At 37.9% G+C, this 13,139-nt stretch overlaps 1 protein-coding gene across 1 annotated transcript; it reads right to left on the minus strand.

Annotated features, from left to right (window-relative positions):
• Positions 1-3,670: 3,670 nt before the first annotated feature.
• Positions 3,671-4,496, minus strand: LOC112203787 (dynactin subunit 1-like). Its single transcript, XM_024344709.1, has 2 exons — positions 4,437-4,496; positions 3,671-4,240 (listed from the first exon to the last, which is right to left on the minus strand). Exons 1-2 carry the CDS (start codon positions 4,494-4,496, stop codon positions 3,671-3,673), a joined length of 630 nt encoding a protein of 209 aa, XP_024200477.1.
• Between the last annotated feature and the right edge of the window lie 8,643 nt (positions 4,497-13,139).

The following is a 13,139-nucleotide window of genomic DNA, read 5'->3' on the forward strand; positions in this document are numbered from 1 at the left end:
AAGAAATGCATCAACTAGTGATGAGGTTATTTGTGGTAGCTTGTTTGGTTTTGTTGAAGCCTCAAAGTGAGATAGCTTTCTATAGATTGAGTAATAGGACCCTTAATTTGTTCACTCAATATTGAAGCTTGAATAATGAGTGAATAAATTTGATTTTGACAGCTTTCATGATTCCTGTAATAGAAACTCATGGATTAAAGTCTCATAGTCAATGCAATAAGCAACAAGCTTGTGTGGTAATGAGTATTTGCATGTTCATCAAGAGAGCTCCCATTGATTGCATCTGATACATATTGTCAGTGGTAAAGCATGAGTGATTCGAAGCGAGCATGGAAAATTCATGGAGTAAAATGTTGCTGTTAAGGAAGCTGAGGTGGAAACACAGCCCAGTCCCCAGTGAAGTCGCCAAAATGTAGAGGCACTTTTGATCAGGGTTGCACGATAGTGAAATCACCATGTCCGAACCCAAAATCTTGTCCCCTTTATCTGAGTAAGCGAAGACTAGGCCCAGCAAACTTCGAAGGACTGAGAATCCTTGGAAGCTTACTGTTGTGTTCTTCCCGACAGGTCCTTGTATATTAACCGTAATGAATTGATCGTTTCAAAAGAGTCTTGGCAAGATGCGTGTGGTGTGGGAGCTAGAAAAGCATGAGTTTCAGAAGAAGAGATCTCAGCAGTGTTGTATATTGTATACTGGTTGAGGTTTGTGAGATAAGGGGGTTTGGACAGAAGGTGAATTTGAAAGGATGGAAAACTATGGATGGATGTGGGGGAGAGGAAGCATGGGAGAAGAAGAGTGTTAGAGACCTTGCTAGCACACTCTGTTCTGATCTCTTTCTTGGTTAATAACATAGCTATTTTTATGCAATTCCAACAGCTAAAGGAATCTTGGTGGAAGGTCTCTACTGCTGGGTAAAGAGATGGCTTGGGTTAAATGCATGTACTGAATTTTGTAATGCCTCTTGATCTGTCAGGTTTTGTCTAAAGAAGATTATGGAATAGGTTTGCCAGATTTTCTGCTATGAAATCTGTTGCTGGGATTACTATTGCAGGATTTACCGCTGCTTAAATATGCTCGTAAGATTGCAATTCGAGAATTTCTGCTGTGCTGCTGGTATTATGTTCTTCTATGGGATTATGTTATGCAGCTGGGATCAGGAATCCTATTTTTAGCATTTACTGTTTTGTTTGGTTATAAAGGATTTGGGCTTAGGCTTTTGGGCTCTCTCTTCTTCACTTACCCATGTTAGGATTAGACTACTAGGCTTGAATTCTGGTTCCTAAGTCCAAAATTACTAGTGTGTAAAACTAACGATGGGTTCATATTTTTCCGTAACCTTCCACACCACACCTATTCTTGTAAGCCCCAAGTGCGTGAATATGGCTTGGGTCCACGTACGTGGCGTGATGGGTGTAATTCGCCTCGAAATATGAATTGGGCTTGTGAGCTGGATTTTTGGGTGTTAACACCCTGTAACTTTGTCAGTGACATTCAGTTTCTTTGTAACTTGGCCAGTTACTTTAGAAGGTACCTAAGCACATAAATTTATTTCAAAAGATCATTGCAAACAAACTTATATATAGTAAAGCAATCCAAAAACTATATAGCATGTACTGAAGAAGCTCTCCAAAAACTATATAACATGTACTGAAGAAGCTCTCCAACCTGTCCTATTCCCTATACAATTCGTTGTGTGTTGAGTTCCAGCTGTGCCTACTTTCTGCAAATGACTTTACTACATGAGCTCTAAATTTCAAAATATCATCCTTTGTTAGTTTGCTTGGAACTGTCTCATTTTTCAAAATTTTCTCCATGTTGTACATTACAAAAAGCCTGCAATCCAATTTGTTCATCACATAAAAATTGAAGTCAATGAATTTGAACTTTATAATGATATATCGACATTTTTAAATAGTTGTGTACTTACGAGTCTTTTCCTTGTTGAGGCCAGTTTTTGATTTCTTGCACTTTCATTTTTCCTTTATAGTTATCCCTGATCATTTTCTGCTTTCTATCTCAATTTCAATTAGTGGAACTTCGATCAGTTTCAATTGTTCTTTTGAGTTGTTCTTTTCATCAAATTTCATTCGGCATCCTTGTTCTAGCATGTCATCTGCTTGGTCTTTGACTGCTGTCATCCAAAGCTCTACCATTTCAATCTACATTTCCAATATCACAACATAATCAATAATCTGCTTTCTGTTTAAGTTAAATATAAAAAAAAAAATTAGTATGACGGAAGAGTTCCATACCATTTGTTTTGACATTTTGAAAGCAACCTCCGGTTAATGGTTTTTTCGGTATCCTTGAATCTCAATGGAACCATTTCTTTAAATCCTTGTCAAAAATGAGCAGTGTATGATGAAATCCTCATTCATGTGAAATTGGGAAGAATATATAGCTGGACCTTGCCAGATTCTGGAACGGTGGTTCACAAAGGTAGAGATGTACGGAATACACCATTAAATTTTTCGCCGAATGTTATTTGAAAGAAAAACAGAAGACAAGTTATTATCAATTACAAATGATTTACTTTGAATGCAGAATCCCATAACATTCTATGTAATTTCTTGCTATCGGTTCATCCATGATCATGTCCTTCAAATCCTGTCTGGATACCTCCGCTCCATAGCGCCTACCTACCCAGAAGAACACTCTGCACAGAATGAATAGTATAAGTAACATGGATTGTGATATGCAGTTACTTAACAATGACATGGCCAATGACTTGGCCAGTGACTTCACTTGCCCAGCTACTTGGCCAGTGACTTCGCCTGCTACATGGATAGTGACTTGGCCAGCGACTTCACTTGGCCAGTTACTTAGCCAGTTACATGAACAGTGACTTGGCCAGTGACAATAAATTATAAATAGAAGTTTAACTTAGTTGGAGTATCACCCTGATGGTGCATTTTTCCAGTATCTTTGCACTCTCCTCTTAGTGTCCTGGTCTATATAATTGTACACTTTGCTCTTTTCCCATTCTACGACCTCAGGAGGGAGCTGTTTTTCTTCTTGCTCTTCATTGATGTGTGCTTGTTCCTCAGCGTTCATCTTTCTTATCACTTCCAGAACCTCTTCTAGTAAACCATCCAAATTATGTTGTGCTTGCAGCTCTTCCTGTTTTTTATGTTCAGCAGGTTGCAGTTTTTGTGCCTTGTCCTACTATTCTTTTTCTTTCTTTTCACCATCTTTCAGTCTCTCTTGCATCTCCTTTGCTTTGTTCTCTCTTTTTGCTTTCACATCCCCCCACCAGTAAATGTCGTATTTTTTCTGTGTTCTTTTCCTATTCTTTAATCTCACGACATATGAATAGAGACCCATTGATGATACCGTTTTACCGGAATGTTGCTCTGTAACTGGCATTGTTAACTCTCCCTTTTTGTTCTCCTCTAGTGTCTTCTACTCTTTCTCTAGGCTCAATGTACGAAGTGGAATAGCACTCGCAGCTATAGGACTTTTCACTATCTGAAACATGTCAGATTGTTTTTCCATTTCATTGACTGTGAGCATGGGGACTGTGGGACTCTGGAAAAGTGAGTCCTTGTGTGATGGAGCTGTCGATTGACTTTCTTGTGCCAATGTACAGTGAGGTGGCAATTGAGCTACTGCAGCTGCAGAGTCTTCAACTATGAAGATCCCTTGGGATTGACCTTCCTCAAATGTCGATTAATCTTCCTTTTTTGTGTTCTCAGCAGCCTTTGATGGAGCTGCATTTGATTCATTTTTCTCTTCTGTTGAGTTAGGTGGTGGGGAGCTGTGTTGTTGAGCTGTCGGTGAGGTGTGAGTCTTTGGACTCAACATTTGCTCCAACTTCTTCACTTTTGCCTCTAACTCCTTCACCAATGATGCAAGGCAGAAATTCTCTGTCACAAGGGTAACATTTCGTTCCTCCAGATTCACCTTGTCCACCATGAATTCCCTTAGTTTATCCTCCTTTTCCATTAGTTTTTTCTGCAATTTCTCTTTCTCCACAGTTAGACATCTTATCTCCTCCTCTTTTTTTTGAAGCTGTTTCTCCCACTTGTCTTTTTCTTGTTTGTCGGACCTTGTTTTTGTCATCTTAGTTGCTCCATGTTTAGACACCTCAGCTTCTTGGTTATCCTCTTCCTCTTCAGAAGTCTGATCATCATCTCCTTGTTCCTCTCGTTGCGAAGCTGACTTTTCTTCATCAGAACTAGTCTCCTCTTCCTCAGATTTTGTTTCCTTTCCATCCTCCTTCAGCTTTTCAAAGATTTTCTGAAAGAAACATATTCCATATGTCAATGACATGCTATGTGACATGACCAATGACATGTTTACAATAGTTATGAAGGCCAATGACATGAAGTGTGACTTGGCTATTGACATGCAGTGTGATAGTGACTTAATTAGTGACTTTTAACCAAGATAGTGAATTGGCTAGTGATAACTTCATTGACAGAGGACAACTTACCGTTAGTTTTTGCAAGCTGTTAAGCTGGTCCAATTCTGTATCAGCCTCTGGATGTCCCATTTCCTCATTTCATGCTTTCATGCTCTTCCTTCTCCCTTCCATATATTGGCTTGATTTTTCCAGTCTTTTTGCAGAACCAATACTGCTTGCACCAAAAAAAAGAATTAGTCATAACAACTTAGCGAGTGACATGCAGTTTGACTTGGCCAGTGACTTTGGTAGTGACAATTCAGTCTGACAGTAGCTTACCAGTATTATTACAATGCAGCCCCCCATATTAGTATATGCGCAGGTGTTTGACGGACAATACTTGGCTGACCAGCCATGGGCAGCCCGTCCTGACCAACGCCACTCAGGGTCCAACACATGTTTTTTTTGGGCCCCTCTCTTTCTGTTCGCCTTCTTCCTTTCCTGTTCTCCTTCTCTCTTCTCCATTCCCTATCGGCTGCTCAACCCGACCAAGCTGACCATCCCCAAACCTCATTCCTCCTCCTCCTTAATCTTCAACCCCTTCTCCACTCCCTATCGCCGGTTTCCAGTCACCACCACCGCACCCACCCTCTCAATCAAAGTCTACACCGCGGATCGAGATATCTCCTTACTTGTCTCCGGTAACGGCACGTCTCCGGCAACGGCAAGTCCTCCTCCGGGGTACTACCCTGCTTCGCAGCAGTACTATGCTTGCTTCCTCCACCTCCATCCCAGTCATGAAGCACAACACCACCGACGGGATCGAGCGCGTGTAGAAGGCTTAATTGGCTTAGGGGGACACGTGTCTCCCACTTAGTGGTTATGGTCAGCCAAAGCTGACCAGGTATGGTCAGCTGCTTCTTTTTCAAAGTCTTCATAAACTTTTTAAAGAAGTTTCCAACTTCCTTTGACAGTTATAGGATCCAACGTTATCCAAATTTTCGCAGGCCTTGATGTAGTCCCATGAAATTGTTCCCCTTGCATTTGGGAAAAAAAACTTGATTGACAAGTCCAGCAAGATTAACCTTGCAACATTTTTGTCCTTCTTCTCAATCCCTTCCTCTGTTGTTGGCTTGTCTTTGAGGGCATCTTGCAAAGCTTTCTCCACAGCTCTCTTGTTAATTCTCGCTGTCTTTGGAAAAAATTGTTGGACAAATTCGGACTGATATACACCCTCAGAAGTCTTTGGGACCAACTCACCTTTTGCTGGCAGTCCTAGGATCTTTGAAATATCTCTTGTCGAGATCCTGAATTTCTTCTTTCCAAAGAAGAAGAGGTCTTTATCATGGTTGTAGGCCTGCACGAGGAGGGTAATGAAATCATCAGATTTCTTAGCTGACTTCTCCTCTATGTAACCACCATGGAATGCATCAACAATATTTCCAAATGGTGTCTACCTGAGCAAAGCTAATGTTCTTGGACTCAGATTCTTCTTGTTATCTTTAATTGTGTTCAAAAAACTTATTAATGTGCACCTGTACTACAGATTTCTTGGTTTCACATGTCTCTTCCTCTTTGGCGCAGCTTTAACTTTTTCTTCTACTTCTGCTTCCTCTTCAGAATCTTCTACTTGTTTTACTTTCTGTTTTTTTGCTTTTTACTTTTGAATTCTTCTTCAAACCCTTCTTTGGTGATGGTTCTTCTTCTGTGTATGAATCTTCTATATGATTTACTTTCTGTTGTTTTGCTTTTTTCTTTTGAATGCTTCTTGGAACCCTTCTTTGGTGACACTACTACAAAACATGATTTAAAAAAGAGTCCTCTATCCGGGAGTCATCGTAAGTCTGAAACAAGGACACCAGAACCGTGTCCTTAAATACATACAAGGACTCTTTAAAAAAGAGTCCTCTATCCGGGAGTCATCGTAAGTCTGAAACAAGGACACCAGAAACGTGTCCTTTTATCTATACGAGGACACAGTTTATGTGTCCTAATAGCTTTGGACGTGGTGTCCTTATATACATAAGAGGACACCTAAATTGCATCCTTATATCATCAAATAAGTGTCCTCTTTTCTATACAAGAACACACAAATTGTGTCCTAAAAGCTCTGGATATGGAGTCCTTAAATCTGTAAGAGGACACAAAAAATACTTTACATATGTGTCCTCTTTTCTATACTAGAACACACACTTTGTGTCCTCAAAAATCTGAAATGGAGTCCTTAAATCCATAAGAGGATATAGAGTACATTTGCATATGTGTCCTCTTTTCTATAATAGGACACAATTTATGTCCTCAAAGTTCTGGAAATAGTCATATCCAATAAATGTCCAATATCCAAAACAAGTAATCTTCAAATACCACAAGTCCATCTCATTAAAGGAGAATAAAGATCCAAAATGTACTACCACTACTGTTTTCACAAATTTAATTCAAAACTGCTAGCTGCTAGCTGCTACACGAAGTAGACTACAAATTTGTATAACTTCATAATACCACAAGTAAGAATCTGCATATGCATGCTAATCTTGGATATATCCATCAATCTTTTTTGTCCACCCTACTAGAACTACATCAATCCCTTCTTGAGTGTGTCTTTTCCCTTGAACTGAAATGATCAATAGATATATATCACATGCATTATAGTGGATATTACACTTAAAAAAGAAGCAGCCCAGTAAGCATGCACAACGAAGCAAAAATACTACTACATATAATTGAGCCCAGTGTTCATGTATACATGTGTATCTAAATTTATATATTTATACGAAAGATAAAACTTTCTAACCTTTTCAGTCAAAATAATGTCACTTCCTAGTTTTTGACACTATAGACTCAATGTGTCAGAATTTCCAGCCCTCTCCTTCCCTTGCAACAAGATTGAACTTGAACCTCCCATCACCTTGCAATCATATCTGCAATTATATAATACATCGTCAGAAAGACAATCACAGAAACAAAGATTTAACAAATATATTCAACTCTGAATCTACTAACTAAAACACTAATATCATTCTGCAAGGGTAATCTAAAAGCACTAAATTAATATCCGTCTACAAGGTAAGAAATACATGATGTCGTTGTCATATGCCAATCATTTGGCAGCTAAAATCAAGCTTCTAATTAGAAATACATGATGTAGTTGCCATATGCCAATCATTTGGCAGCTGAAATCAAGCTTCTAATTAGATTTGACAACTACAGTTTGTCTCACAAGAAAAGCAGCTAAACAAAACAATAACAACATAACGTACAAGATTTGCATCTAAACAAAGCTATATATGTTGTGTCATAACTAGGGGCATGACATAATCCATCATAATACACAGGTCATGTCCAGAAGCTTGAAAGCAAAATGAAGACAAAAAACATAATTAAGCCTTCTCATGAATCGGTGGCATGATTAAGCAATTAATTCATGGATTACAATAACCACTAATCCCACAATACACGTAACCACTACAACAAAAGGGGGTAGCAGATACCATTCTGAATAGTGTCCCATGAGTCTAAACACACTTTTCTTTGGTGTGTATGACCTATAGCTGAGAAATTGACAAAACAATCTTGTAGTTTAAGTCAAGACACAAGAGTATGAGAAATCAAACAAGCAAACTAACATAACTGAAAGTCTGAAACTAATAGCCTAACCTGCAGAGTTCAAACATGTACGCACAAATTTCTAGTGCTTCTACAGGCCTGAAGAAATGGAATTTAAAAAAAAATGCTTATTCCATATTTGCAAAAGGATTGAGTTCTTCAAGTCAAGTAAGAGAAAATGAATGAAGAAAAACCGGTAAAAGATCAACCAACAGATATCCAGCAGTCATTAGATATGTAACTACTATACTAATTTTCTCATTAGATATGTTCTATCAACCTTCAATAGATCCAGAGCTGCAGGAACTCCAATGATTTGTCCTTGCCAAAATCCTAAACAAACAAGCCAATAAGCAGATTTAGATAATTGATACAATGTATCTGCACTAAAAAACATAAGCACTACATACAGTTATTAAAGGATCGAGGTACAAAAATAATAATGCTAATCTACTACATTTCTAATAGGCCACTACTAGCAATTCTTATATTTCCTTTCTCTATTGCAACCATAAAAGTATTGTATAGTTGTGGGGGAATCTGAACTACAAACTAGTTCAGATTAGTTCAATTCAATCATATTTGTACGTGTATCAAGTTCAAACTAATCAAGTCAACAAAATTATTGGAAGAAATGAAAGATACCTGAGGAAAACTAATCAAGGGTCTCCCAAAATGACATGTCCATGCATGAAAACAGCAATGCTATATATGATGCAGCCTCTATTTGAAAACAATCTCACTACTAATAGTGCCACAAATAATAAATAGCAAACATCAGTGGATAAACATCTACATTTTAAAACAATGTAGGAAGTAAAGCAATTACCTGCAATAAGAAAATCCACACGATAGTCACAAGTGTACCCAAACCAAAATCCTTCAACCAAAAAAAAAATATATATATATATATATATATTCAATCCTGCAACATGGCAATCAGTTATAAAAGCATGCCATTTGTAAGCAAAAATTAAATATACAACTCAATAGACAACACAAAATAAAACTAGGACCAGTCCCTATACTAATTTCCAACATTAGCTCTTTAGGGGAAAAGCTCTGAATTTCCAACATTATGTAAGTGACAGACAAAGTAAGCTACCGTATTAAACTGCACAGGTCTTGAACTCCTATATGATAAAGGGGAAAGTGACCACCAGTAGACAAGCTACTATACTTAGTTTGATTTATGTACTGTTCGTGTGACAAAATATAGTTAAACTTAAAGAAAGATATGAGCATGAACATGGGAACTATGGGACGGGAGTTTCTATATCAAAGGAATCTTTGCTAGTAAATTCAGAAGCAACAAAATTTCTATTAGAGGCCAAACTATAACACAGAAAAGGGAATGCTCACCCCTTGGATATCTCATTCATCAACATCAACCCCTGGAAGGGTAAAGCCTGCCCTGGTCAAAAGATTTCCTGCATCCCACACCTAACTAAAAAAAAAAGATTACAAGTTTATAGAAGGAAAAGATTCTCAATACCAGAAGACGTTACACACCATATTCACCAAATTGGCGACATAGGTGGAAGGGAACATGTTGCTACTGTTGCTTCCACACGCCGCTCGGACGAGCCCCACACGAGAAACCTGGCTGTTGAATTTGAAGCAACGAGTTGAATCGGGTTCAACAAGAGATGAGACTGAATTGAGATACCCAAAGAGAATAATCCCTAAATCCAGGTCAACCCAGTGGCCACCAAGTTCTTCAAAACTTAATTTGGTAGGTGAAATTGAGATCGGTGAGAAAGGGAAAGAGGGGCTATGGGAGAAAACGAGGGTTTGAGAGAAATAGGGCATTTCCAATCATGAACCAAAGCATATAGATCTGGCCAGAAGAAAAGGCGAGAGACAGATCGAGAAGGAGAGAGAATCACCTGTGGTGAGTGAGTTTGTTTTCCTCAGAGCTAAAGAATCTGAGCTCCAATTTGGTCTAGTTCATTCGACGAGGAAGAGATACAGATGAGAGAGAGCGGTCAACTAAACTATGGGTGGGAAAACAAAAATTGAGAATTTTAACTTTTGGCGAAAAAAATGGGCGGGGTTTCTCCTGTTTTGTTTAGCTCGTCCTCTTAAGGTTATTAGGACACCTCAATAAAACAGTGTCCTTATTGGGTGTCCTAGTAGCCCATATTTGTAGTAGTGTGATGGTTCTTCTTCTGTGCCTGAATCTTCTACTTCTTCCTGTTTTTTTCTTTTTGATTTCAAACTCTTCTTCGAATTCTTCTTTCTCTGTGTCGTTCGATCATCTTCTTCATCATCTGATTCCACCTCTTGGTAGTCTTCATCATCATCGCTTGGTTCCCTTTCATTTCTTTTTGGTCTTGCCATTTCTGATGTTTAAATTCTATTCAAAATTTTTAAAATAAGAAGGTTAACATTGAGTTTACAAGTTACATGACCAGTAACTTGGCCAACTAGTAATCTGGCCAGTGAAGTCACAGGCCATGTCAATGACAACGTCAGTGACATGATTAGTTACATACATTATAAGTGACATGGTCAGTTACATGATCAGTTACATAATCTGTGACATGAGGTGAACACACGTTGCCAAGGATTTGGCATTTTCCAGTAACTTCTCTGGCCAATGACTTGTCTAGCGACCTGGCCAGTGACCTCACTGGCCAGTTTCATTATATGATCCTATAAAGTATGTATTTGAACTAGCAGCACTTCCATTTTAGTAAAGCATACAACCTAAAGAACATCACACACATTCATTATCTCCATATAAATGGCTATGTTACTGTCCATGTGTCTGTATCAAACCAAAATGAAAACACAGCCACACCAAAATCAAATCACAACCACACAATAGCCTATGTCACTGGCCATGTTACAGTATCAAACTAAAATTTAAACACAGTCATGTATCATCTCCACTCAAAAAAGCTTTAAATCTTCAGTCAAACCAAAAATTGGAATCGAATTGTTTTGTTTCATAATCAAACGCAGAAATAATTATATCATATTCGACTTATAATTTCAAAACTAAACACTATCTCAATGTATCGCAATTAAGTAAGAGAGGTTTCTGAGAATCAAGGCTGAAAGATTACCCGGTCGAGGTAGATGACTGAAGGTTTGCAATTCTTCAAAACCCTAAAATTTGGGGCTTTATCTGTGAAGTACTTTTGCTGGAGGTGGCGCTGTTTCACAGTCGAGGAAAACAGTCGTCGGAGAATGTATGTGTCTTAGAATGTGTTTGCCGGAGGTGAAGAGGATTGAGAATTCTCTTTTTCGAAGTAGGTTTGAGCGGTGTTTTGAGTTTTGAAATTCCGAATTGTCAGGTGGAGAAGATAAACAGTAATGCCATGTTACTTTACTTCTAGGAAACTGCCAAAGAAACTGCAGTGGCAGTTTTTGTAATTAAATTGAACTATAGTGGTTGGTTGTGAACAGGTGACCTTAATTATTATGAGGACATTTATGGTGTTTAAATTATAATAAGACACTTGAACATGACCTTTTTTATCATTATCTCTTAAAAATAAACCATTAATAAATGGTAAACAAATTAAGACAAAGAACCGATTAAAAAAAAAAATGAGACAAAGAAGAAGAGCCCAAGTGTTTCAAACTGCTTCAGCCAACACCATTGATAGGTGGCCTCACCACCATGCCAAGCACGCATTTCTGTCAACATATTTATAATTGTGATTAGAATCCTTCCAAAAAAAAAACAAAAACAAAACTTCGACGTATTCTGGTTTTCTTGACCCGCTGACGATCGCTCTGGTTTCCGGCCACATCACGGCGGAAAATCGGTGTATTTCAACTTGCCTCCTCATCCTCAACCTACCTCTTCTCTTGGTTCGTCCCATCTCCGAACGAGTAAGGAGAATCGAAGCTCCAAAGCTTTCGGCTTTCCGACTGTTTGATGTCGCTCTTGGGAAGCGACCAATTTAACCCTGAAATGTCATTAGTAGTATAAAGTAAGTAGGGATCGTTCTATTCCGGGGATTGAGGGTACACCTGTCATTGTCAAACAATTAAACAATTAAAATTAAAACAAAGTATAATATTTGCAAAGATATAACAAAATATATACATATTTACGAAAAAGGGGGGAATTTTTGGTTTTTGGTTTTCTACTTTCGAAAATAAAATCTAAGCTAACAAAACAATTAAAATGCAAAAACATAAAAATACAAATGAAATGCAAGAACAAAGATCAAACCGAAATATATGATTAAAATCCATTCAAGTTCATCATTGTTCATCATAGTCATGCAAGAGGAGTTGATCATGTGAAACGTTCAAAAGCAAACAATTTCCCATATTTTACTTTCAATGCTAATTAACCTAAGCGAAAGCACCTAGATTAATCCTATCAAACATGCAATCAAACCCTAGAAAGCTAGTCAATCATGTCATGTTTAACGCATTAAGCACCTAGAAAGGCTATCAACTCAAATGTGCAACTTAGTATGAAAAAGTCCACCTAATTGCAATCTTCTTTGATTAAATTCGGTTTTTGTACAAAACCTTTACTACTTATTGATTCAAGAACACAAAACCAAAAAGTTGATTCATGTTCTTAAATTCGTAGCACCAATTATATCAAAACCCTAAGTGTTTGCAACCACATACGATTAAAATACAAAAGTTATCTATCATGCAAATTTAATCAAACACTCACACAAAAGCAACCATAAATCGCAATATATGAATCTGAAAATTAACAATTAATCATAAAATTTCAGAAAACAACACTTGTTCAAACATGTGTGTCAACTAGGGCAAAACCAACGAAAATTACAAAGCAAAGGTTACAAGGAGAATCGGATTACACCGTGATGAAGATGAGATGAATGAAGTGATGAATGGTCTCTTGAATTTCGAAAGCAATCTTCAAGGATGGTGATGGATGATGTGCACGGCTTGTCCTCTTCTTCCTTGGCCTTGCTTGAACTTCGTGGTTGCCCTAGAGGATGGAGAAGAGCACGGCTAAGCTAGAGAGAGTTTTCTGATTTTTTTCTCAAAGTGTCAACGCAAATGTGGGAACCCCAAAACGTTGAGAAGAGGGGAGATTATATAGGGGACGTCCTCCTTGCTCTCCAAGCCGTGTAAACTTTATGGAATTAATCTGAAAATTCCACATAATTTCCTCCAATAATATCTTGCCAAATAAGCCCTATGAGGTGGTTCAACCAATCACAAAATTCCATTTAA

This window comes from Rosa chinensis, chromosome 5 (assembly GCF_002994745.2).
Source record: "Rosa chinensis cultivar Old Blush chromosome 5, RchiOBHm-V2, whole genome shotgun sequence".
Taxonomy (NCBI): domain Eukaryota; kingdom Viridiplantae; phylum Streptophyta; class Magnoliopsida; order Rosales; family Rosaceae; genus Rosa; species Rosa chinensis.

What these genes read in the sequence shown, in the direction of transcription:
- LOC112203787 (XM_024344709.1), bottom strand. Translation starts at nt 4,496, where the DNA reads ATGGGACATCCAGAGGCTGATACAGAATTGGACCAGCTTAACAGCTTG. An exon ending in ACAGCTTGCAAAAACTAACG is followed by an intron (nt 4,241 to 4,436) that starts GTAAGTTGTCCT and finishes TGTTTCTTTCAG; the next exon opens with AAAATCTTTGAAAAGCTGAA.